Source organism: Montipora foliosa, chromosome 11 (genome assembly GCF_036669935.1).
Source record: "Montipora foliosa isolate CH-2021 chromosome 11, ASM3666993v2, whole genome shotgun sequence".
NCBI lineage: Eukaryota > Metazoa > Cnidaria > Anthozoa > Scleractinia > Acroporidae > Montipora > Montipora foliosa.
In genome coordinates this window covers 31,499,527-31,523,462 of record NC_090879.1, presented here as the reverse complement: position 1 = coordinate 31,523,462, position 23,936 = coordinate 31,499,527, and the positions used below count along the sequence as shown (strand labels likewise).

Here is a 23,936-nt window from a genome sequence, read left to right as displayed (position 1 = left end):
AGGTTGCTGATCCGAAGAAAGAATGCCATTCCCGTACAAAACCTAGCTCATTGCTGCCTTCTTGCTGACCACGGTCACTCCGCGGATCGTTCAAATGGTAATCAAAAACATCTGATTGGGAAACTCCAATGGGTTCGGCACCGTTCGACTAAGGCCCAAACAATTCCGAGATAAAGATAACACCCGACAAAACGAACCCCACGTAACAACATATAGGACAGGCCTGCACGTGAATTCACCACTAATAGCCGCATTCCCAATCTTGCAACAATTCGCAATCGGCCGACTGAATTCGCGTTCTCAGAATTACGGTTATGGAGATAACCTTACCTTAACTGTCCATGGCAAGTTGACAAAGCCTTCAATATTATCCATTTAAAAATCACTTACCTTAGCTCGTCACTCTTAAGTCCAATCTGATCAGCGAGGAAGCTTTCGTTCTGAAAGTATAAGTTCGAGTTCAGCAGCACGTAAAAGACCATCATCGGGTACCTATGGGTAGTCATTCGGGACGGGACGAAGAAATAAATTGTCAAATCGGGACTGGCAACAACTTCACTGTCGCCAATCCCGACTTTTCGTCCTTGAATTCTTCGTCCAAACCTGGGTATCCACATATGGCAGGACAAGATCAAAACTTGTCACAGTGAGCATGCGCTAGCTGGAACCATTTCGGTTACAAGTTTGCAAATTTACACTAATTACCTTAAGGGAATTCGTAACCCTGGAAGTAACAGTTTTTTGTGACTGACAAACCTGAACGAAGTCTTGTCGAGACCTCAATCACAAAAGCTCTGAACCGCGTTGCTCGAGGCGTGGTTAACGCAAACCAGCGTCAAATACCATGGAAACCAATAGGTTTTGATACCTCTTAACCAATCGTTAGCACTAACCAGGCTCCGAGCAATCGGTCTTTGGTTGTCAAAATGCCACCGTCGAAACAACTACTAGGAAGTTTAAGAAACCACGACGGCTACGGGTTAAGTATTTCATGATTATTCCGTCTTGTTTACATTATTCAATATGGGCGAAGTGCCCAAAAACTGGATTAGTACGGACAGATTTGAAGTAAAGAGTGACACTGACAGCTTCACTGCAGTTTGTCCACGCTCTCAAGCAACGCTCTTATAAGGATTGGCACTACAACGCTGTATCACGTATTAGCAATGTTATGGTAGCATACGAAACGCCAATTATTGCTAAACAAGATGTACTCATTATAGTGACGTAATAAGTCACCGTGGCAACGGGAAAGCCCTGTAAAAAAGCGGTGATCTAACCCGAAAGTTGTGGGTTCAATAGGCCATTGCAACAAACGATCACACGGTACAAAATCCGCCATGGTGGAGGGCAAGCTCATTATTATCCCCCCACTGGGACATTAAAACAAAGGCAAGTCAAGATTGACTGGTTCAGGTCTCTTTGTTTTAATGTCCCAGTGAGGGAATAATAATGAGCTTGCCCTCCAGCATGGCGGATTTTGTACCATGTGATCGTTTGTTGCAAAAGGCCTATTCCCACCCTGGTCAGAGTTTTTCTGTCCTTGTGTGGGCCCATTTCCATCAGTGGGGCTAACGCTCACATGGTTCATATAGGGTAGAAAACTAGCACTTCACAACACCCTTTAATAGTAAAGTCTGTTGAAATACAAGTTCTACACGGCCAACGGTTGCAAAAACGTAACCCTTCCTTATACTTGTACATATTCACCGCCGCGAAATTGACACGACCTGCTCCCGTCTGACCTTGTAACTCAGTCGGTAGAGTAGCGGTCAATTCCCAGGGTGGGTTCAATTCCCACCCTGGTCAGAGTTTTTCTCTGTCCTTGTGTGGGCCCATTTCCATCAGTGGGGCTAACGCTCACATGGTTCATATGGGGTAGACACTTAGCACTTCACATTACACTCTAATCAGTGAAGTCATTTCCCTTACAATAGCTCAGCACCAAGACTCACTTCGAAACCGAGACAAACAGCAACTCGGAAATGGCCCATTCCACTTCTATGGCATTGTTTCCGTTTCTCGCATCAGTGCTTTCGATTGCGTCAATAACAATGGAATTAAATGGGCTGACGTCACAGTTTGCGCATGCGCAGAGACATGAAACCCTCCCTTTAATCTCCCTATTCACAGAACTAAACCAACGCGGACGATCATGTTCTTATCATTTTCAATAAACTCACTTGTCGGATAGCTACAGATTCAGCCAGGACTGTGAAAGGCGTTCCCCTTGCACTTATCACTTCACGGATAGCGTCTACCAACGAAACAACAAAATTCAATTTCCTGACTCCCTCTGTATGCTCCGTCTATAATTGAAAACAACCAAAGACACTATTACTTCCAAGTGAAGAAGACCTCTTTTAGAATAGTGTCAAACGACATTTAGGGGTTTTTGCATAGCAAGGTTTGGAAATGGGTGGTTTTCATGGTACGCTATCACCGTCATGATGGCGAATCCAAATGATAAGTCTACTATTCTCTTCTTCTGTTCGTTCGCCCGGGCAGCAATTGCACATCTTACCAATGTCATCACTGTCTCTAGCGATTAGTTGCAAGCCTTATTCGGTACAAAAATCTCGAGTCGCGTTCTCAGTAAATCAGCAGACAACGCATAAATCATTGGAATATCCGGAAAACAATTCAGATTGCACGTAGTAGTTGCACAAATTAGCACTCGCTTGTAAATCCGACTGGAGGCACGGTGGCGTTGTAGTTAGCGCGCTGGTCTCTGAATCTCCCAGTTCTGGTTCGAGGCCTAGCTCTGCCATCGTGTTGTTTCCTTAAACAAAAAACTTTACTCCACACTCTCTCTTCTCCGAAGTGTATTAATGGATACCGGCCATATACTGCTGGGGGTAACCCTGCAATGGACTAGCATCCCATCCAGTTCTCCCAGTTGCTTCATGCTACTGAAACCGGGATAAGCATAAGCCGTAATGGGCTCTAGTTGGCTCGCACGCGACTTAACCTTTACCTTACCTGTAAATCCGAGACGGCTTGAAAGTTCAAGTATTTACAGATGTGACAACAGGGACGGCACAATCTCCTCAGCAATTCAAACATACAATACATACTTAACTGACCACTCCCCATAGGGGCTTTTCACCGCCAATGAAACACAATCAAAAACACGAAAGAAAACAACAACAACGACTATTGTTAAGAATCCCAAGTGGCCGGAGGCAAACCAGTTGGCTATTTACAAGTGTATCTGAGAAGTTGGACCAGGGACTACCGGGTTCAAATTCATTGAGTGGTCAGAACTAGTCTTGAACCCGGGATTCCCAGATCTCAAGGCAAGCGCCCTAACCACTAGGCCGCACAGCCTCCTCTCACCCCCTCCCCCCGCCCCAGTGGGTTGGTTCCGATGGAACCCAAGTCCTCCTGTACGATAGTCCGATGCTCTCCCTACTAAACCGAACTGTCGTGGCTTAAAAAGAACGAGCAATTAAGCTATGACATTTGTCCGCTGAGGTGCTTACGACTTACATCCATCAGAGTATCCTCGGGCAATTCAGGAGCAATGAGAGTGATAGGTCCCTCTATATCTGGGGACGAAACTTCTGTTTCCTTGGCAACCAACGCCCGCTTGCTGCTCTTGGAAGAACTCTCCCCAAACCCCAACGTCACTTTGGTTCCTACAGAATTTTAATAGACCTTTTTAGCTTGTACGTCACTTTTTTGTTTTCCCATTTCAGACCAAGTGATGTTCTCAAGGGAATTTACCTGTTGCCATGATAACATATGCAAGTGTATAAGACGGCATATGAATGAAACTGTTCCCTAGAGTAACATCACGTGGTCAGAAGTGGGAAAACAAAACGCACAAGCTAAAAGGTGTATTCAGAATCCGTTAGGGATTTTACACTGCTACACTTAAAATTAGTTGTAACTACACCTCCTTGCTGAACAGAGATTTCGCGTGTTACACGAACGGTGTTGTAACTCTTTAAAGTCTTATTTCCATTCATATAAGAGAGCCATTGTCACCTCCTATGGATCCCAGACCGGAATGGGAACAATTAATATGGACTTGCTACGTCTACGATCTTTGAAGACGACTTGAGTGTTGGGGAGTTTAAGAAACGGACAGAGCTTCGGCAATGACATAAAACAAGAATATATATATCTTATTAGATGCTTTGGTGTGTAGTATCGATGAGTATTTTGACGAGCCCGCTAGGGCGAATCAAAATACAACCAACGAGTACAAATACTCAGCGATACTACACACCAAAACATCTAATAACCTATTTATTATCCAACTTCTTTTTGCACTAAATTTTAGCAAATGAATTGTAAACAACCAAGAAAGTGTGACAGATTAGTGCGTGCCGGACAACGTCAGCAACTAAACTAGTCAAACCGGTTCTCTACTGTACAATAACCAAGTGTACAAATAACTTAACTGTACAATGTCGTGGAATATTCGTACTCGTTTCGTGCGTTTTTTGTACGAAAACTAACACAGTTGGATAATAACATTGGTTTGAAGAGGAAAAATAATCGTGCCCTAGGGACCGTTTCAAAGATGTGACCGATGGGGAGCACGATGGCTTACGATAATTCTTCGGAAGTGCTCGCGATCTTACGATTGATTCTTTATGTACTGATTTAACGAACAAGAACGTGTAAGTATACCTTGATTCACAACAGCAGGCCCGTCTCCTGTGGTCGTCTTTTTGTTTTGTAAACTTCGTCCAGGAGAACCGAAAACCCCGCCGTTGTCACTGTCGAATGGCGAAGGTGATCCAGCTGTGAACAGTCCCTTCAATGGCTTCATTTCTTTCTCCAGGTCAACAACGGATTCTTTGCCTTGTGATGTCTTGGTCGGGGAGCCTGGAATAGTGGGAAGACCCGTGGGAGAGGATGGAGGGCTCTTTACTTTAACTGAACCGGACCCGTTATTAGAATGGCGGCGATATATGGGGGAGGCAGCCACGGTACCAATCTGAAATGACGGTGTTGTCATCAAAGTGCCTCTTGGAAGTCCCATGGCTAAAATGGCTGGACAGCTGTGGACACGAATCATCTGTTTGTCTTCGACCCCGGGTTCTGAGAGGTCAGTTAAAGGAACACCTAGTGCTACATTGGGTTGACGAGCGAGAGCTGTGAGGATTGAAGAGGAGTCTTTCGACACAAACGGTTCAATATTTGACAGCGCCCTTCGGAATTTTCCAGCCGAAGAATGTGCAAAACCTTTGCTTATGTTGGATCCAGAAAATCCAACTAAGGCTTGCTGTTTGATACCTGATGCCTTTGCTTGGTCGTTCATTGCTTGAACAGCTGCAGCGAGAGGTGTCACAGAGCCCTTAGTGCTGCAGACGGTTGGTTCTTTCCTAGATACTGGACTGCTGTCTTGCTTGGGGCTTCGCAAAATCCCTAGGCCACTCGTTGGACTCTGCTCAACTGACATATTTGGTGCATTATTCTGCTCTTTCCTCTGGACAATGCCAGTGGACGGTGCGTGCTTTGTGGGTGAGGGAGATTTTCTAGAGGATGACTGCCTGCTGGGGAAGCCCCCAGACATGGTGCTTGACCTTGGTATTGGCACCGGAGATGTAGATGGCTCAGAGCGAGGAGGAAGCCCTGGGGAGGAGCTGGTGCGTCTTCTAATTGGCATTTCAATTGGTAGCGATTCAGCTGACGATGGTGAGCGACTTGGGCTGTGGAACAATTGTGGTTGCATGTTTGGAGAAGTTGGTGGTGTCGGTGATGTTGAGTAGGGAGATCCCACAGTGAAAGTGGCCCTTTTAGGAGTGCGGCACAATGGAGGCGATGGAGAGGAAGGATATTTGCTGCTCCTTGGGGGAGATTGGCTATTAAAAATAAAAGGAAAAATAACACAACACAATCGACTCACTCGTTATGATATGAGAAACATCATCAAATGAGCTACTAGATTTGACTACGAAGACGAAATTGACTATCATGGCAAACCCTCAAACCAGCCCAGACCCATGAAATTTTAACACAAATGTGGCCCAGGTTTGACTCCCAGATCCGGCGTCATATCTGGGTTGAGTTCGTTGGTTCTCTACTCTGCACCGAGAGGCTTTTCTTCGGGTACTATACGTTTTTCACCTCTCCACAAAAACCAACCTATGATTTGATATGATTTGATTTTTGTGCAGTGTCCCCAAGCTAAACCTCAGCGCTAAAAATACACTTGACACAAAAACAAATATCATTAACCCACGTAGCAGGCGGTTTGGTGAATTTTAGAAGCTTCTTACCACCGGGGTAGTCTTAAATGTAATGACCGCGCGAAACCTAGACCGAAGTGAAAAGCAAGCGAAGGGGGAGGGAGTGAGGAGAAGGAGTGAAAAACCTTCTCCTCACCCCCTTCCCCTTCGCTTGCTTTTGACTTTGGTGTAGGTTTTCGCGCGGCCATTACATTCAAGTCTACCCCGGTGGTAAGAAGCTTCTAAAATTCACAAACACCGCCAAGGTTCATCATCATCATGAAACGCGATGCATGTGACATCTCTCAATCTATTGTGTTTACAAGAAACGGCAAACGACATGCTGATGTTTGTCAACAAAGCACGAAAATTCTCTTGCTCTAACTTGCCTCTCAGTTTTGTGAAGTAGCTTGATGATATACGTTGCCAACTGGCAAAAACGAACCAAACCAAAACAAGTTTCTCTGAATTTTTCAGGGTCCGAAATTGCGCCTTCCTGGTCACCAATGCGACTAAAAATTGAGTACTGGCGACCAGAATTTCACAATTGGTCGCCAGTGGGCGACCTACTATTAAGTTCAGAGCCGTTTGCCAACAAGTGTCTTGTTTTTTATCCTGCCGATGTTTTTGAAATAAAAATGAAATGAGTTTTCCCGTTAACTACCTGCACAACGTCGCAAGCCGGAGGTTTTTTTTTGTGATTTCTCATAAAATACGCATTGCGTGCGAAATAACAATGACTCAGTAAAGAGATTCAACGGACTGGTGCGAGGAATGTAACACGGTGACAACATGGCGGCTTGTGTGCGACAGAACGTGACTTGTGTTACTGTGGCTGAAATTTTCAACAAACTAAGGGGCAGATGGATTTTATTACATTCGAGGTCGGATACATTTTCTCTCCAAAATGTCCGCTTTGGAAAGCGAAAAACAATGCTTGACACATACACAAGACCGCGCGGTCGTTGCTTTCTGGTATCCATAAAAAAAGTTCAAAACGTGCATTTTCAGGCGAAAATTTTTGGCGACTGAAAATTTTTATCTAGTCGCCAGTTGGCGCCCATATAAAAAAGTTACTTTGGGACCCTGTTTTGGCATGACGCAGGGGTTTCATTTGAAGCCGGTCACCTGTGGTATCCCGTCGTCTATGTCGTTAGAAATCTGCCTCTCACAGCCGGCTACTCTGCCTTGATTTTCACTCAAACCCTTGTGAAAGACAAGAGTAACCGCTGCTCACAATGCTTAGCCCAGGCATCTACTTCAAAAGTTATCGAAACCCCAGCCATGACGCCAACTTCAGCCTAACGTTTGCTGTTGTCGTAACTGCCACACTAAATCTTTCCAATAACAGAGTTAAAAGGAAGCGAGTACTTACTTGTAGAAAGGAAAAAGAGGATCCGAAGGGTTCCTTTGTTGGAGAACTCCTTTAAAAAGATTTTTTGCAATTCATCAGTAAAAGAAATCCCCTTTAAAACTTACAACCAGCTCAATAAAATTGATTCGCATTTTGCGATGATACTGATTCTTCTAGAGACCACAAACCAAATCCGCTAACGCAGTGTTGTACCCAATTCAAATCTCCCGGGGTTAAGATTGTCTCTGTCACATTTAAATGATATGGAAATACCTGGAACAAAACGTTTTATTCCCAAAGGGTTTAAATTGGGTACTACAATAACATTGAGTTATAATTAGCCGATTTGGTCTATGAAATGTCCAAATGTTTAAAGTTAGTAATGGGGGAGCCATAGTGAAGGGGTGCCGTACAGAGCCGGTAACACAATATCATAATGAGTGAGCTTGGATTTAGACTTTTTGTGGTGTTTACGTTGTCAACTTTTCCGCTACAACTGCGAGAATTCACCAATTCGACAATTTCAGTCCTTGCATGCGTAGTAGAGCAGGGCAATTGTCGCATGAAATTATTTTAACGAGTCCTATAGCCACTCAGTCGTGGAGCATCCGAATTAGTAATCGGAAGATCGTGGGTTCGACTCCTGTTCGGAACTTTCGGATTTTTTTCCGAGTATTCTCGAGTTATAACGGAAAAAAAAAAATTCAAACTCTGAACTGTGCTAATTACCATGCAGCCCTTTACAACCTCTAATTTCATTGAACCGGAACAGGACATAGTTCTATAGTCAACAGAATTAACTGCTAAAAGGGTAAGTGAAGTGCTATTTTCTACCCATGTAAACCATGTGAACGTTAGCCCTACTAATGGAATTGGGCCCACAAATGCAAGGACAGAGAAAAAACCTGACCAGGGTAGGAATTGAACCCACGACCTTCGGGTTAAATCACCGCTGCTCTAACGACTGAGCTACAAGGTACATGCAACTCTTCATAGTTCTATTGTGTTAAGGAGCAGGCTCCCTTGTTTCCGTTGTATATTTTTTTATGCCTACTGTTTTCTGAACCAAAATATCATATCATCATTATCATATGGTTATTTACCTTCGGATTCTAGAGTAGCTTGATGCAGCTAGTATCTCCGAGCATTTACCCTCCCAACCATAATACACCACAGAAGACTGACTACAACACCGGGAACCCCATGCCCTACTCTTTGCGAATAGTGTGTGGGTTCTTTTACGTCCCACAGGGTTATGAACATTGAAGGGTTATAAGACGGGGCCTACGGTTTATCGTCCTTATCCGAGAAGACTACAGAATCTAATCATTTGCAGATGTCGTTACAAAGGTAGCACTTTCTTCTCAGTTATTCAAAGATCCTGAATGTTGGTCCGCCGAGCCGGAGTCCAACTCACTACCTCCCGCATGGCAGCCCGGTGCTCAACCAATTCAGCCACCGGTGCGCGGTAATCACGAAAGCCGTTGTAATAGCTGCGTCCTGACCCCAAAAGAAGCTTTTTATAGAGAACTGCTCAGTTGAATCTGAGCAAAAGACGTCTGTGGCCGTCACTATGGAGCCAGGAAAACATCTCAAAACTAAAACAATGAAACACCTTCAACAAAACTATAGAGCAGGGAGGGGTGGGTAGTGTTGAGTGAGTGATACCCCAAGGGACGGCTGCTGCTTAGAAGATGAAACTAAAAGGAGGAAAACTACCAAGTGTCCCTCAAGTGTTCATACTGCAACAAGACGATCTAGGATCGTAAGTCGGGCTGTGGCCACACGTGTGCTGCTAAGGATCATGAGCGTTGTGTAGTAGTTCTAAAAAAAGATGTGTGATACATGGAAAGATGTGCATGTCTCAAAGAAAGATCACGAAATTTGTAATCACACTGGCAAAAACAACATGCATTTCGTCATGAAAACATTGCTGACTTGATGTCCGATCTCACCCATAGATCACTTGCTTGTAAAGCGCATTTGAATATGCCAATAGAAAATGCACTATATAAATTCATTACCATTACTACCATCAACTTCACAAATATCAAGACTCTTGGGTAAATCTGCACTTTGTGAGGTGTCTGTTAATGCTCAGGTGACGATAGGATTTGTTTCCTTGGTAAGCTATGCAACATAACGTTTCGGATTTCCAATAACTACAAGACTTTGCTGTTGAGTAACACATTGCATAAAGCCCTACAGCACAATATTGTTTACAAGTGCAGTTGCATTGTCCTCTAACACTGTTCACTGCAGTTATTTCATATGTACTAATATGCAGCCGTCCGCGTTCATAATTGTCACCGAGTGAGTGTACAGCCTGGAAATACTGTACTAAGTCCTTAATGGATGTACTTCTAATAGTACACATGTACCTTGGGGATGGCTTTTACCATATTCATCTCTTGCATGAGAATCAAAAATCTTATAACCTCCATTATCAGTATGATAGATAATAACACTAATACATCCTATTGTCAGAATAAATGAAGAATAATTTTGTGACAAGAGTGATTCAAATGCACTGTCTATTGGTATACTGTACTGATATCTCTCAATAATTGAATCAGTGTTATGTAGATTACCTGTGTAGCTTTCACTATAATTAAGCTGGTAATTTTTCTCAGACATACATGTAGCAATCACAGCAGGTAATTCTGTTTGCATTAAATACACCTTCCCTGACCCATTTCCATAACTTGTACCAGGTCATTACATGTATTAATTCCTTTGATATTGTTATAAATCAAAGCACGCAAACTCGTAGCAATGCATTGTTGCCCAGCATACGCACCAAATACTGTAATATCACCTTGACTATATGGTGCCTTTTAATTACTGTCAAGGTTGGATCAATATTATTCATTGGAGGCCCAGGATTTGTTCCTATGTCATTACATAGATTTATTTTAGCACAGCATTATCTATGATCACCATTCTTGAACAAACTCATTGGTCCACAGCATGTGTACAACACTTGATAAAACTTCAGATTTACGCGTTTTCGTGTTCCAATGTATTTTCCAAAGCAAGTCAAACGTACTGTTTGACGAAATTTTCGTCGAACAGAAGATGGCTTTTTCCTCACTTTTTCAAAAGAACCGAGCCTGCAACTGATGTTAACATGAAGTTTTGACGACAAAGGAGTGATCTTAAGAATCTTTTCCCACACAAATACCCTCAGTTTTCTGCTTTTCTGCGACAGACGTTTCAGTTTCTTCACAGGAATCCTACTTGGTTCGCGATCACATCTCGACACATGGCATTCACGTACAACACGGTTATGATTACAATACACAAATTTAGCATAACGAGATCTCAATTCCTCTCTGTATTTTATTTTCACCACGCCATCATGTCGATGATGTACAAATGGCTGCATTGCCTCCCCTAATACATCACATTTTCCCAGGACATTCAACATTGTTCGTGTTGGTAACGCAATCGTATTACAACATGCGAACGTACATGATTACACAGAAAACTAATGCGGTACAAAGAGAAATTGATAGAAATGATAATCCACTTGATACATTGTACAAAATATATGAAACAATGATCATGTCAGTCATAAAATTAAAGAAGTTACTTGCATCTTCGCTTCGGTAAGTGACGGCTTTCTTGTTGTCGTAATGTTATGCTGATTATCAAATATCAGAAATATCAGCTTGGACCCGCCAGCATCAAAATTTCGAGTAAAGTTCCTTAATGTACTTCTGTCATTGCTAGTCATAGTTTGCATATATTTTGTACTCAATGACTGCTCAACTGATCTCTTTAGAACTTGTAAGAGCTTGAAAGCAGCATTTGAGATATTTGCCAAGAGTTCGCGGAACGACCCCTTTCGAAATGCACGCTCATTTTCGTGTTTTGATGTGGGTCTACCACGAACAGTCTGTGCGTTTGTAAGTGGTTTGAGCATATTGGACTTAACACCGTCACTCGCTTCTGCCATACCTGTAATGTATGCCTACCATCACAGAGAATCACTTATCGAAGAGATGAAAACGAAGCGGAATGAACATTGAGCCTTCACTACATATCTGCGGTATTGCCCATTGCACGTGACGGACATTTGCGAAGAAATACACTGGTAAACCTAGAGTCGGTCGCCCGACTAATGAGATAGTTCACTTACTTGGAGCCTCAGGGTTAGAAGGAACCAGGACAAACCCCTAAAATTAGAACAACACAAAATTACATATTTCCACGAGTAATATGGTCGTTTCGCCAACATTTTAAATCATTTTGCCAACATGTTTGATATTTCAAGTTATCTGACATCCAGTTATGACCTAGCCTGCGAAGACAGACGTATTTCCGGCGGTCGTTTCTCTGCCCCTAGAAATAGCACTCTCTCCAAACATATTTATCTTTTCCTTTGCAACTAAGAATTTTGTCTAACAAGGAACGCAACATTCGCCACCGCGGGGAATCTTCTTTGGGGTTTCGTTCATAGTTGTCATTTCGAAAGCCACAGCTAATGATCTCGCCGGTAACAATGATTACAAGGCGCGCGCGAAGACCACTCGAGTTTCTCTTCTCTCATACAAGGTGATTGGCACAAAAGAAAACAAAAGTAGTTACATCACAGAAATCGTTTGGTAGCTCGGGTTCGCTTGGGTTCGACGCTCGGCTTCGCAGACGGGGAGGAAAACGACCGCCGGAAAATGTTTTCGTTCTCAGGCAAGTCAGTCATGACCCTTGGCTTTGCAAAAATCAGTCACTAAAACTCGACGTGATCAAGCGCTTACCTACCGACCCCTAACCCAAACCGAACACTTTAGACACGCGACTAAACAAATAAAAATAAACGAAAATAACAATCTTACTGTTCAAGATGTTGTTGAAACTCGTGCATGTTGAAACAGGTAACTTGATTTTAATGCGACGTTCGAGCGCAATTATATCGTTCTAGCACAAAGAGTTTAATTTGTCACTGACACGAACTGGCTGCAATCAAACGCTAAACGCCTATTATTCATGTGTGCAAATTGAAATAGCAGTCACTGAACGAGATTACACGTGACTTTGCAGGAAATGAAAAATGCCCTCACTCTTTTAAAGAGCGAGATTCTCTTTTTACAAGAATGTTCTTATACGTTCACCTACAGTAGCAGACAAACCTCAGGTGCCAATTCGTCATCCTGAGCAGGGCTTTGTGGATAAGCTCCAGAAGAACTTTGTCGTACACTGGAATCTAAAGCAAAACAAGAGCAAAAGTCTTTAAAACGGTCACTGATTCGTTTTTTTCTTTTAACTACTATTGAAGCTTGCTGAAAGTAACACCAAGCTGGACATTCTCTGTCGGCTTTTGAAATGCAAAAAAAAAGTTAAACCACACAGTAATAAATTTTATTGCACCCATTTAGAAATCACTGGTGATCCTTGCAATCTGATTGGCTCTCAACAGGGCGATTTATTCCCAAATCGCACTATTTTTTGTTCTAAATCGAACCATTTCCCAGCCAATGAAAAAGAAACATTAAAACAAAACAGCCAATCAGATTTAAGGTTTTTTTAAGGTAACCAAACAAATTGCAGGAAAATGAAAGACAAAGAAAACCATTGTGTGGTCAATTTTGCATCTTTTGTTCCCAACTGGATCAATAACGTATTGTTACTGACTAAAATCCTGTAGTTTAGCAATAAAATAATTATTGTGTGATTTCTAAATGGATGTAAGAAAGTGGTAATTGAACTTCGTGTCGTCCAATTTGGTCTAAAATCATACTTGCGATTTCGATTTTGAAATCACACGACGTATGATTTCAGACCAAATTGCACTCCACTCAGTTCAATTACCATTATAATTTACATGAAAAAAATTGCTGTGAATTGTCCTCAATTATCTTATTTTAGAGCGAGTTTCAATCGAGTGTCGTAAAACCAAAACCAAAGTAATTACTTTGGCCAACCAAAAGGGACGGAGACAATCCAGTAAACCAATCAAAACTCGAAGTAATTACACGTAGCCGAAACAAAGCGCGGGAAAATTTGCACGCGCAAGCCACGATTGGTTTTGGTTTCACTTCTGATTGGTTGACAAAATGGCAAGAGAACTTTGAACCAATCACTGAGTGAAGTAATGCAAAACCAATGCAATTCGCTAATTACTTTCGACACTGAATTGAAAACCACTCTACTACCTAAGGAGTAATCATTCATCATGAAGTGTGTTCGTTGGGCGAACTTTGGAGGTTGGAATCACTAGACGGCCAAGATGCCACCTCTGTAAACAACGTCTACCGAAAGTGCTAATGAGAGGTTTGTGGAATGTGGCTAAAAGTGGAAGGTTTGGAGTAAAGAGGTGACGACATCACAAAAACTAAATTTGTGAAAATCTCGAATTTGTTGAAATCGTTTGAGAGATGTCCCTTGCCAAAAATCAAAGTGTTGGTGCAAATTAATCACGGGGTGAGCGCTGAAAAAGCAGACGAAGGAAAAACGAAGGCAAAGCTCACCCTCTGCAAAAGATACCCAAGATCAGAAATTGCGTTCTGCTAATGTCGAACGCACTAATTTCATCTGATCTAAAAGCAAAGGATTTCGTCTTTCATTTGGGTGTTAGAAACTTCAATGACTAGGAAGGAGTTAACTTTGGAGACTTTGCTCAAGGCATGATTAATAAATACAGCCTTTAAGGTCTAAACTATTTGAAATTGAATGGAAAGTAGGACAAAAAACAACGATAACCGGGCAGTTGCCTGACATGTTTCAGATTCTAAGCAGCAAATAAAACTTAAGAGCAAGTGGGACACATTGTCAGCATAACATCATGTTCCAGCAGAAATGATTCAAAGATCTTAAGCCTGAGATCTAAGAGCAATAAAAATGAGCGTCAACAGTGACGATAATTTGACTCACTGTTCCCAGATGAGCTGATATTCATGACAATGGGTGGGTCCTGTGGGGACATTTCTGTGGAGTCATGTGGCGGTGTCATGTGAGGTAAGAGATCAACTCGTATATCGCCCAATGCTTCAGCACCAAAGTTCTGTGGAGAAAAAGAAGGAATATTTCAAAATAACCACGCAAAACCCTCCACTGTCAACGATAAGTCCAGAAATGCCCCCAGCAAGATGTACGCAGATTTCCAAGTGTCCCCTTGTTCTTCTCCTCAACTTAAACATCGCTCGTGTCTCGGAATACAGACAATTGACGTTAGGCCTAGCTACATAATTCCCGAAAAACTGTCTAAAATTCTTTCCGGAATTTCCCAAACAAAAGCTCTAAAATTCTTTTAGAAAATGTCTAAAATTCTCAAAAAACTCTCTAAAATACCCAAAGATTCTTATAAATTTCGTTTCTTATGGTGCAAAGTCTGCCATATTTGCTCTCAAGCAAAGATTCGGAAAAACTACGGTGAGAAACCGCTGCTTAGATGCACTGTAGGACCCCTTTTGGCGAATAACCGCTGATGAGGAATGAATATGAGCGGACTGACCCCTCTCCTGGTAGGTTGGAATTTTAAAAAAAAGTTTTGTCAACGTTTTTGCCTGTGAAAAGTTTCCAACATGCCAGGTGAAAGTTCAAATTGCTCTAAAATTCTCGAAATTGTCAATTTTTTTCTAAAATTCCCGAGAGTTTCTAAAATTCGTTTTGATGTCTAAAATTCCCAAAAAAAGTTCCGGAATTATGTAGCTAAGCCTAATTTACGTCAACCCTGCGTTAAATTCGCCGGTACCCATTTTAATATTCACCTGCGTGGAGAGAGGCACCGTGAGAGTAAAGTGTCTTGCCCAACAACACAATGTCCCCGGCCAGGACCCGAACCCGGACCACTGAATCTGGAGTTGAGCGCACTAACCATGAGGCCACCGTGCGTATGAGAACCTACATTTTTTCAACTTAGCCTAAACAGGTTCTTATAGAAATGGTATTAAGTGGGATTTTAGGCTACTTAGGTTCTTAAAGAGGTTCTTAATTTGATAGGCGCACTAGCGATCAGCACAGATAACTACTACAGGGCATACATGTATGTTATATGGAATAGGTATGGTGCTGTATAAAATAATTATCTAAAATACAGTTTCAATGATATAAATCATACAGTAAATTTATCTTTCCAAAGTACTAGCACACATTTTAGTTCATTCTTTGAATCTTACTTACTGAAACCTAGACTATTTTCTTTTCTGTATTATCACTTGTGCCTTCATTTTTGCAAAAGAAGAACCAATTGAAAATTTTAGGCTAAATAATAAATAGGTTCTTACGAAAAGGGGCTTAAAAATGAAAATTTTAGCCTAACAAAATTATTCTTAAATTTTAGGTTCTTATACATGGGTTTTTACTGTATTTCAAGCATACAATCATAGCAATTGAAGAAGCAAGTTAAACAATTGCGAGACAGAAAAAACCCACATGCCATTCAAATGGGGCTCAACACCTTGATTGGCAATAATAGTCTGCAGGGCAACGCTCCACCACAGCACTTAACTGGGATCATCTTTTAGTGGTTTACTAGAAAAGAGTTCGATGTAAAAATCGTTGTTTGATGTCCATCCATATAGGACTTCTCTTATTTTCTTTTCCATCATTGCATATCCTTGTTAAAAACTGTAAAAAAGTCCTCTGATCTGCTGCTGCATGCCAGTAAGGTGCATGTTTAAGTCAGTGTACTACATGTATAAGGATAGTTTTAACATTACATTTTTTATTAATTCTATGGCCAGCTCAGTGAGGGGGAAGATGAGATGAATTCTGTGCTCTGATTGGCTAACTGAGTGGGGAAAAATACCGGTAGGCCAATCTTGCCCACTTGGTACGGTCCATTTTGTTCCAGCGAGAAAACAGAAATCCCTTTTATTAACCAATCATGTTCGGTGAAGATCCCTAGGTATTGGCCTAATGACGATAAAATGATGATGACGGCGGTGGTGGTGATGACGATGATAAATAAGAACAACAACCGCAACAACTAAGGCTTAAGTTGGCATTGTTGACTTACTGGTGAATAAGATGATGACCTAGAATACTTTTGCTGGTGGGCAGGAACAGCAACTGGAATGGCTACAATGAAAAGAAAGTAGCAGACATATTTAAAATCTTATTTTTAAAAAAACAAAACAAAAAATAAACATGACTTTTGTATTCAAGAAAATCCTCAAAGACTATTAATTCAGTCCCCTGCCCATGATTCTTATACCTTATAACAAAATGGACCCGCCTGTAGTTCTACCCTATTTCAGCTAAGACTTGACATCAGCGGAGGTAGCTGCCTAATATCTAACATCAATGTTATCATTACATTATTCTTCCTAAATTCAGTGTCAAGCCTCTAAGCTCCAATGAGTCAGGCACTTACATGCACTGCGCAGGATTCGTCCAGTCAAGAATGGATGAGAGAAGAACTCACCTGCCAAATAGACAATGTACTCATCACTGCATTTTACTTAAATAAATTAAAACACATACTACATCAATTTCCTGGAGGGTAGGCACTCTCCTCAGCAGCAAAGAGGTCACCATAGCAACTGACCTGCAGTCCACCTCCCAGGTACATGTCAACACATCACTAAAAAAAAACCAGTGAGTGGAATGTATTTACCCAAAAATATGGGTCCAGAGGAAAAGCAAGCAAGCAAAAAAGCAACTCAAGCCAAGGCACATGGTAAATTATGACCCTGCAAACCTCCCTGGAGTCCCCCTAAATATCCCAGGAAAAACCTCTCCATTGGCGCTGGTTTTGACTCTGCCGTAATTGAATTTAGCCTGGTTTATCTTGACCGATGGGTGGACAAACATCTGAAAATGGTAAAATCATAACAAAAGACATATCCAGTGCACTAAACACAGCACAATAAATCAAAACTTGCTGCATGTAAATAGTTGCATGACCTTTAATAAAGTTACCGCTGAACATCAAATGTGATACCTTCATTGATACCCTGGCTTAAGTTTAAAATTATTTTAATCAGTAGTAATTATTACCAAAGTCAAGTCTGTCTTTTGGATTCCTTCTTAATAGTCCTACCAAAAGGTCTTTCAAGCTTTTTGAAGTACCAGCTGGAATACTGTTTAAATTAAAAACAAGAGAAATTATTTACCGGTACAAAGTTATTTCATTGTTCATTTTTAACATACACTCTGAGCTGCACTGTAAACTGTGATAAAATCATCACAATGATCAATCAAATTATTATTTTTCATAGCTTACCTTGGGGAAATGACTTTGCTCTTCTCATAGAATTTTTTCAGCTGTTGAGGGCTACTTGCCTGTAAAAAAATCACACAGTTAGGAATTCCACTGAGGAATTTGAAAAAGTGTGCTTCCTATCTACAATGTAGTGTGTAACAATGTAAATATATTCCATTATTTTCGGAGGATGTGACATCTTCAAAACCAACTTAAGAGGCCCTGCTCAAACTTTCTGCTTGTTACTATGCAAGCAACATCAACCTACATTAATAACGATTCTTTCCTCCCTCCAAAACATATTAAATGTCAGTCATTAAAAAAAGACCTCTTTCCATCATTCCTTTTATCTTAGACACCAATTTAATTTTGATATGCTAAAATTCTGAAATCATTTTAATATAATGATCAAAATGATTTTCAGACTCTGAGGAATAAAATAAGGATTTTTAAGGGGTTTACAGTACCCCCAACAATAATTCACCCAGGTGATGCCTTTTGTTGAAAGCCATAAAGTGGACAAGTGAACAGATGAAAAACAAACCTGAAATGGTGCCTTCCCTGTTAAGCACTGGTAAACAATGGTCCCTACACTCCAAAGATCTGCCTTGGCATCATAAGCTTTTGACATTATGACTTCTGGAGCCTGCAGAAAAATATTGATCATTAGACAAGTAAACCTAGAACACAAATACAGTGGTTTTTTTTATAATGGCAACCACTCAAATGGTGCAGACTTGCAGAGAGGGCTTAATGTTGGGCAATAAAAGAAACATGATTCATTTCCAGAGCTATCAAAACAGTGAGATAAGAAATGGAAGTTACTCTAATAACAAGGAGTCAAGAAGAGTTTAGGGTGAAATAAATAGGAAATGGAACTAATGGGATATCATGTAAAAGTATAATGACCCAAACAAAAACAGGAGCCCATAGAGACTCTGAAAGCTTCCAAGGTGCACTCTTTTCAGAGAACATGGATTCAAGTGAAGCAAGCCAAGCAGAAAGCTGGCCCAACTGACATCTATATGAAAATCTAAAGGTTAAAGAATTTTGGCAACAAATGGGAAGAAAATTGGATCCTATATCCTACCAGTTAACCCATTTACATCTAGAGTGCCCCCAATAGGCTAAGTGGGGAAAGGTTAAGGAGGTTGTCCTTGAAAACTGAGAGAAAATAGAATAACAGGAAAAAAACTTGGGCATTACTAAACCACATTTTTTTCTTGGAATGAACACTGAAACTCACAAGAAACCACATTCAGGTTAGTAGTCCATGTATGGTCCCACTATGCATTGGATAGTAACAGACAAAGGTTGGATTTGAGATTAAATAACATTTTAGGCCTAATTAGGCCTAAAACGTTTAATTTTATTTTATCTTGAGCAATCAATTAGGAGCAATAGTGTTTTAGGTCTAATATGTTATTTAACTCAAAATCCAACCTTTGTCAGTTAGTATGCAATGTATGGTGGGGTCATACTTGGTGTTTTGGTGCTTCATTTCGCTGACGAGTTCCCTGTAATGATTGTGTGGACTATTTGCTTACCATATACATGGGAGACCCACACAATGTGGCTGCCATCATTTCGCCAGGCAAAAACCTTGCAAAACCAAAGTCAGCTGACAAGAAAGAAGACCACAAAAATTATACTATTAGAGATTGAAATGAAAAACTAACACTGTGAGGAGTGGGATGGAACTCTATTCCCATCAAAGTGAAAAATGTTAGGAGACATCATTATGCAGGTTGATTTTATTGGCTCTTGCTCCTGCATCAACAGGCACAGTTGACACAAGTCTAGAAGCTAATCAAGAGTTAGTGTAGTTCTTTAAAATTATAATAATAATCTGCCTATAAAGCCTGTATGGTCTGGTACAAAACTCTAATTGACTAATTAAAAACAGGTTAATTTAATTATTTGGTCGACATTAATGAAAGAGGACATAGCTTTGGTGTGGATGTAGAGGTTGTTAACCCATTAACTCCACATCATCTGCCCCTATTGAGAAGTAAAATTGTCTGGCGTTAGACAGAGTAAAATCTATTATTGGCAAGTCTCATTCTCAGAAGTCAATGGCTTACCCTTTGACGCGTAAACCGGCCTAAACCGGCCAGCCAAGCAGACTTAGTATTTTATTCTGTCTAATGCCAGAAGATTTTACTGGTCAATGGGGAACTCCCAGGAGTCAATGGGTTAAATGAAGGAAATGGTTACAAATGTAAATTCTGCATTCTTCTGTTCACCAACATCAGGGGTTTCAATAACATTTGAAGTAGATGCCTGGGCTAATTAATGTACGGTGTACATTGTAAGCGGACCATGGTCACTCTAAACTTGTGAGTGAAAATCAAGGCAGAGTAGACAACGGTGAGAAGCAAATTTCTGACAACATAGATGGGGGTATACCGCCGGTGACCGGCTTCTAATGAAAATCTCTGCCTCGTGGTAAATAATTAATAATACATGTATTATTATTGATTCACTATATTCTGAAAAAGGAGTTTCCTTTGAATTCTTAATCCCTGAACATAATAATAAACTAGACAACTGTGTGTGAATTTTTTGGTACTACTTAGAAAATAACGCAGCTCACCAATTTTAACTTTGATTTCTGATGGTGAGGGTATGGTCACTCCCAAGTGATGCAAGAGGAGATTCTGTGGCTTTAGATCTCTGTGAACTACACCTTTGGACTGCAAAGTGCACATGGCTGAGGCTGGCGATAAAAACAAGAAAGAAAGGCACTATGTTACATTACCACCACTGCAACACACAACTACAAGAACCACAGCTAGAGCAGTTTTCAATTGAGTGCCGTAAAACAAATGCCAAAGTAATTACATTTGTACAGTAAGTTCCACCAATCACAGTAGGTGAAAACAGCACAATGAACCAATCCAACTTCATCTAACATACTCAAAGCGTGGAAAAATCGCATGTGCAAGTGGTGATTGGTTTTGGTTCATTCCTTCACATTTTTGTTGTTTTAATTAAACCAATTATTGCAATTTGCATAATTACTTTTGACAGTCATTTGAAAAATTAGCAATTCAATTACAAACAAATTATTGTTCATACTGTGTCAACACAACCATTCTCTCGTAACACCTGATACATAGAAAACTTATAATAATTATTATAATGAATGAATGACTCTTGTCATAGCTTTGAGGCGTCACATTTTTTATATAAAGGTAAAAGCACTTTGCATTATTTTGTTATCTTCAATCAAAGTTGAAAACTACTTTTGACTGGGAATTTAAGTACATATAGGGCATAAAATCAAAACATGTCAAAAAATAATTGAAAAACAATGACACCAATTACAATAACAACAGTAGCTGAAAAATGATCACTTATCTCAAAATCAATTGCTTAAAAGAAAACAGAAAAAATTAAAATCCCTTGTAGCTCAAAATTCTAGGGCACATGTACAATGTAGTCCTGACTACCTGTTTTTGCTTTGAGAATGGCAACAATAACAGAAGAAAAATGGCGTCAAACAATTTAAGAATACCTTTTGGATTAAAAACTACATTCAAGGAGCATTAAAATGGTGTTAATTTCATTCTCATAGCATAAACACTCATTCTGATGAAAAATTAGAATGTTTCAAAAATTTGACACATTGAACCCATGCATGATGGGACCACTAAACACTGTGACAATAATATTATAATAATTATTATGTTATGGTGGTAATGCAGTGACTTATTACATGTACATCCAAACATTCAATCTTTAAAAACTCATTAATAATTCATGAGCCTAACAGCCTATCAAAACACCGATGAAACGTCACATGTATGAGCTTTATATCCTGATAAAACACTCCTCGTTTATAGTATTCTTTATATAGAGAATACTAATAAGGCATAGCTTGTTTGGCCTTTATGCTAATATTCAGCTCTCACAATTTGAACCATTGTTTTGAGTCCAGAGGGACACGCTCTTTGTGGAATGTTTTTGAAGCCGTTCAAAAAACTCGCAGCATGTGTTTTATTGGGTCTAAAAACACTTTGCTATGCCTCGTGTTTTTAAACCCCGATAAAACACTGCTGCTTGTTTTTTAACTAATTAAACATTACATAATTATCTGCAGTTATTAACGTATGTGAAGGTGTCTTGTTACAGTAGTTAATTAATTACCTATCTGGCGTAAAAATATACGGATTGTATCCTCACTAAGGGTCCCTTTGTCTGTTAAGGAAAAAGAGGCAAAATTTAAACACAAAGTTTACAGTAAAATTATTTGTCTCTGTCTCTTCAGTGACTGTGATTTTGTAATTATTAGTCTAAATCGTAAACCGCAAAGCTTGCGTTAACTCAAAAAACAGCACATAAGCTGTTGTTGCATTTAAGTGGTGAAGGGAGTCAGGGAGACGCGAGTCAATCCATGAAAGGCCTGCCTCACGGTCTCTTGGAGGAAACACCACAAACCAGCAATGTCTAAGTTAAACCTTGCCCATTTTTTGCCACATCTAAAAGGACAAACCAAAATGTTGGGGAGAATGATGACAGTAGTAACTGGATTATTGTTAATTTTATTCTGTACCTCGAAGATAATCTGCAAGATCCCCTCCATTGCAATACTGCAAAGATAATATATACATTAACTCCTTTTTAAAGTCTTGTTTACCTTTAGTTAGACCCTACCCCTTGAATAAATTTGTTATTGGTGATTGGCAATTTTTTGTTTTGTGGGAAATAATATAATGGGACTTGGTCATTTGAAAAGTAGAATGCCACTGACATGATTATGAAAATTTGCTTGAGTTTTTTAGCACAAGGGATCATAGATTATAAGAATTTACCTACAGTGGAATAAAACCAGAGTTTTTTTTTTTTTTTTTTTTTTGCTACATCATTATTTTGTTGGTTACATGTAGGTTGTAGGTTGTAGTTAACATTTTCCCTTGGTTAAAATTTCTCAAAACTCATTTGTTTTTTATACTAGTTAATTCTTTGTTTCAGATTATGATAATGTCTATGGGATAAAGGGAAGTACACTGTGTATAAAAAACAAACTAGTTGGCAAAATTCTTAACCAATGAAACATTTTAACTACAACAGCAACACCAATGTTTGTCAACCAATTTGTGTTCATTGTGTTTCAGGGACAAAAAGAGGCAGGTGCAAAACACAGGTCAAAGGTTACAAGTCACTGTTTTACCAACAAAGAAACAACCCTAACCATTTGCCGATCTAAAATTAGGCCTAATTAGGCCTAAGATTAGCTTTAATTAATAAATGTTTAAGATTCTTTCTGTGTTAGTAAAACAATGAAATGTGACTTCAGGGATCGCGTTAACGCAGAAATCGTGCATTTTTACGCAAATAAAATCCAAAAAATGCATCATCAAAATTTGAATGCGTCCCAGGACGCATGGCACTGACTTAAATAACTCACACAACTTGCTTTGATTTGTCAGTATATTCTGTTGTTTGTAAAACTGTTGGAGCGATCTGTGATCATAATTGAAGTTCTAAGAAATGGGGTTAAAAACATCTAAAAAGGTTAAAACTAAATTTTCGACCGCCTTCTGCGGTCTTCTTCAGAGGAATGTACTCTGCAAGTCACTGAATGCAAATATATAGCAAAAGACGTCACTGTTCGTTGCTCCTAAGGGAGGAAACCAGTGATGGGTAAACCCTTGGAAAGGGTGCTCTTTCATTAACAGAGTTCTTGTCCAGGAATGAATGTAACGGCTCTAGAAAAAGCCTTTGTCGGCCGGTCCTATGCATATGCGTCAATATTAATTCCAAGTTGGTTACTCTCTTTTTCTCATAATTTAAAACAAACTCGTTTTCTCGCAGAGGCTCACCAAGATTTTGGGACCCCCAAAAAATCCTTGGGACCCCAATTTGGCCGAACATGCGGGTCCCAGGACCCAGATTGAAAAATCCTAGTGCCACCCCTGGACTTGTTAAACTGAAACATTATGAAAATTTATGCATACCTCCATAACCAGAAATACACTGTTGGGAGTTTCCTGTAGATTGCAAAGTACAAAAGGGTCAAGGTTCCAGAGCTCAAATAACTTTTAAGAAACATTCTTGAAAGCTAATCAGGATTAATTGCTAAAGAAATTATTGTGACATTGCAATTATGGTGGCAAAATTGAAGCACAGAAATTTGGTAGTACAAGGAAAAAATTCTTGCTGAGGTGAACCTTTAAAACATATTGAAGAAAGCCAATGAGGGGGACATCAGGAGATACCAGGGGACAAAAAGACAATCTGG

General features: G+C 40.1%; 1 protein-coding gene across 1 annotated transcript in view; it reads right to left on the bottom strand.

Moving 5' to 3' along the window:
- The window catches only part of LOC137974830 (serine/threonine-protein kinase unc-51-like), a 36,955-nt gene that overhangs the window by 11,543 nt on the left and 1,476 nt on the right, over window positions 1-23,936 (bottom strand). Inside the window, exons 4-21 of the mRNA XM_068821824.1 lie at window positions 23,653-23,685; window positions 22,248-22,284; window positions 21,842-21,892; window positions 20,286-20,408; window positions 19,237-19,310; window positions 18,234-18,335; window positions 17,711-17,769; window positions 17,485-17,567; window positions 16,859-16,909; window positions 16,502-16,563; window positions 14,416-14,545; window positions 12,675-12,748; window positions 11,687-11,723; window positions 7,564-7,612; window positions 4,645-5,822; window positions 3,493-3,641; window positions 2,184-2,309; window positions 391-440 (exon numbers count right to left, since the gene is read on the bottom strand). Of these exons, the coding sequence (XP_068677925.1) occupies window positions 391-440; window positions 2,184-2,309; window positions 3,493-3,641; window positions 4,645-5,822; window positions 7,564-7,612; window positions 11,687-11,723; window positions 12,675-12,748; window positions 14,416-14,545; window positions 16,502-16,563; window positions 16,859-16,909; window positions 17,485-17,567; window positions 17,711-17,769; window positions 18,234-18,335; window positions 19,237-19,310; window positions 20,286-20,408; window positions 21,842-21,892; window positions 22,248-22,284; window positions 23,653-23,685 (2,468 nt within the window). The remainder of the gene's footprint in view (window positions 1-390; window positions 441-2,183; window positions 2,310-3,492; window positions 3,642-4,644; window positions 5,823-7,563; window positions 7,613-11,686; window positions 11,724-12,674; window positions 12,749-14,415; window positions 14,546-16,501; window positions 16,564-16,858; window positions 16,910-17,484; window positions 17,568-17,710; window positions 17,770-18,233; window positions 18,336-19,236; window positions 19,311-20,285; window positions 20,409-21,841; window positions 21,893-22,247; window positions 22,285-23,652; window positions 23,686-23,936) is intronic.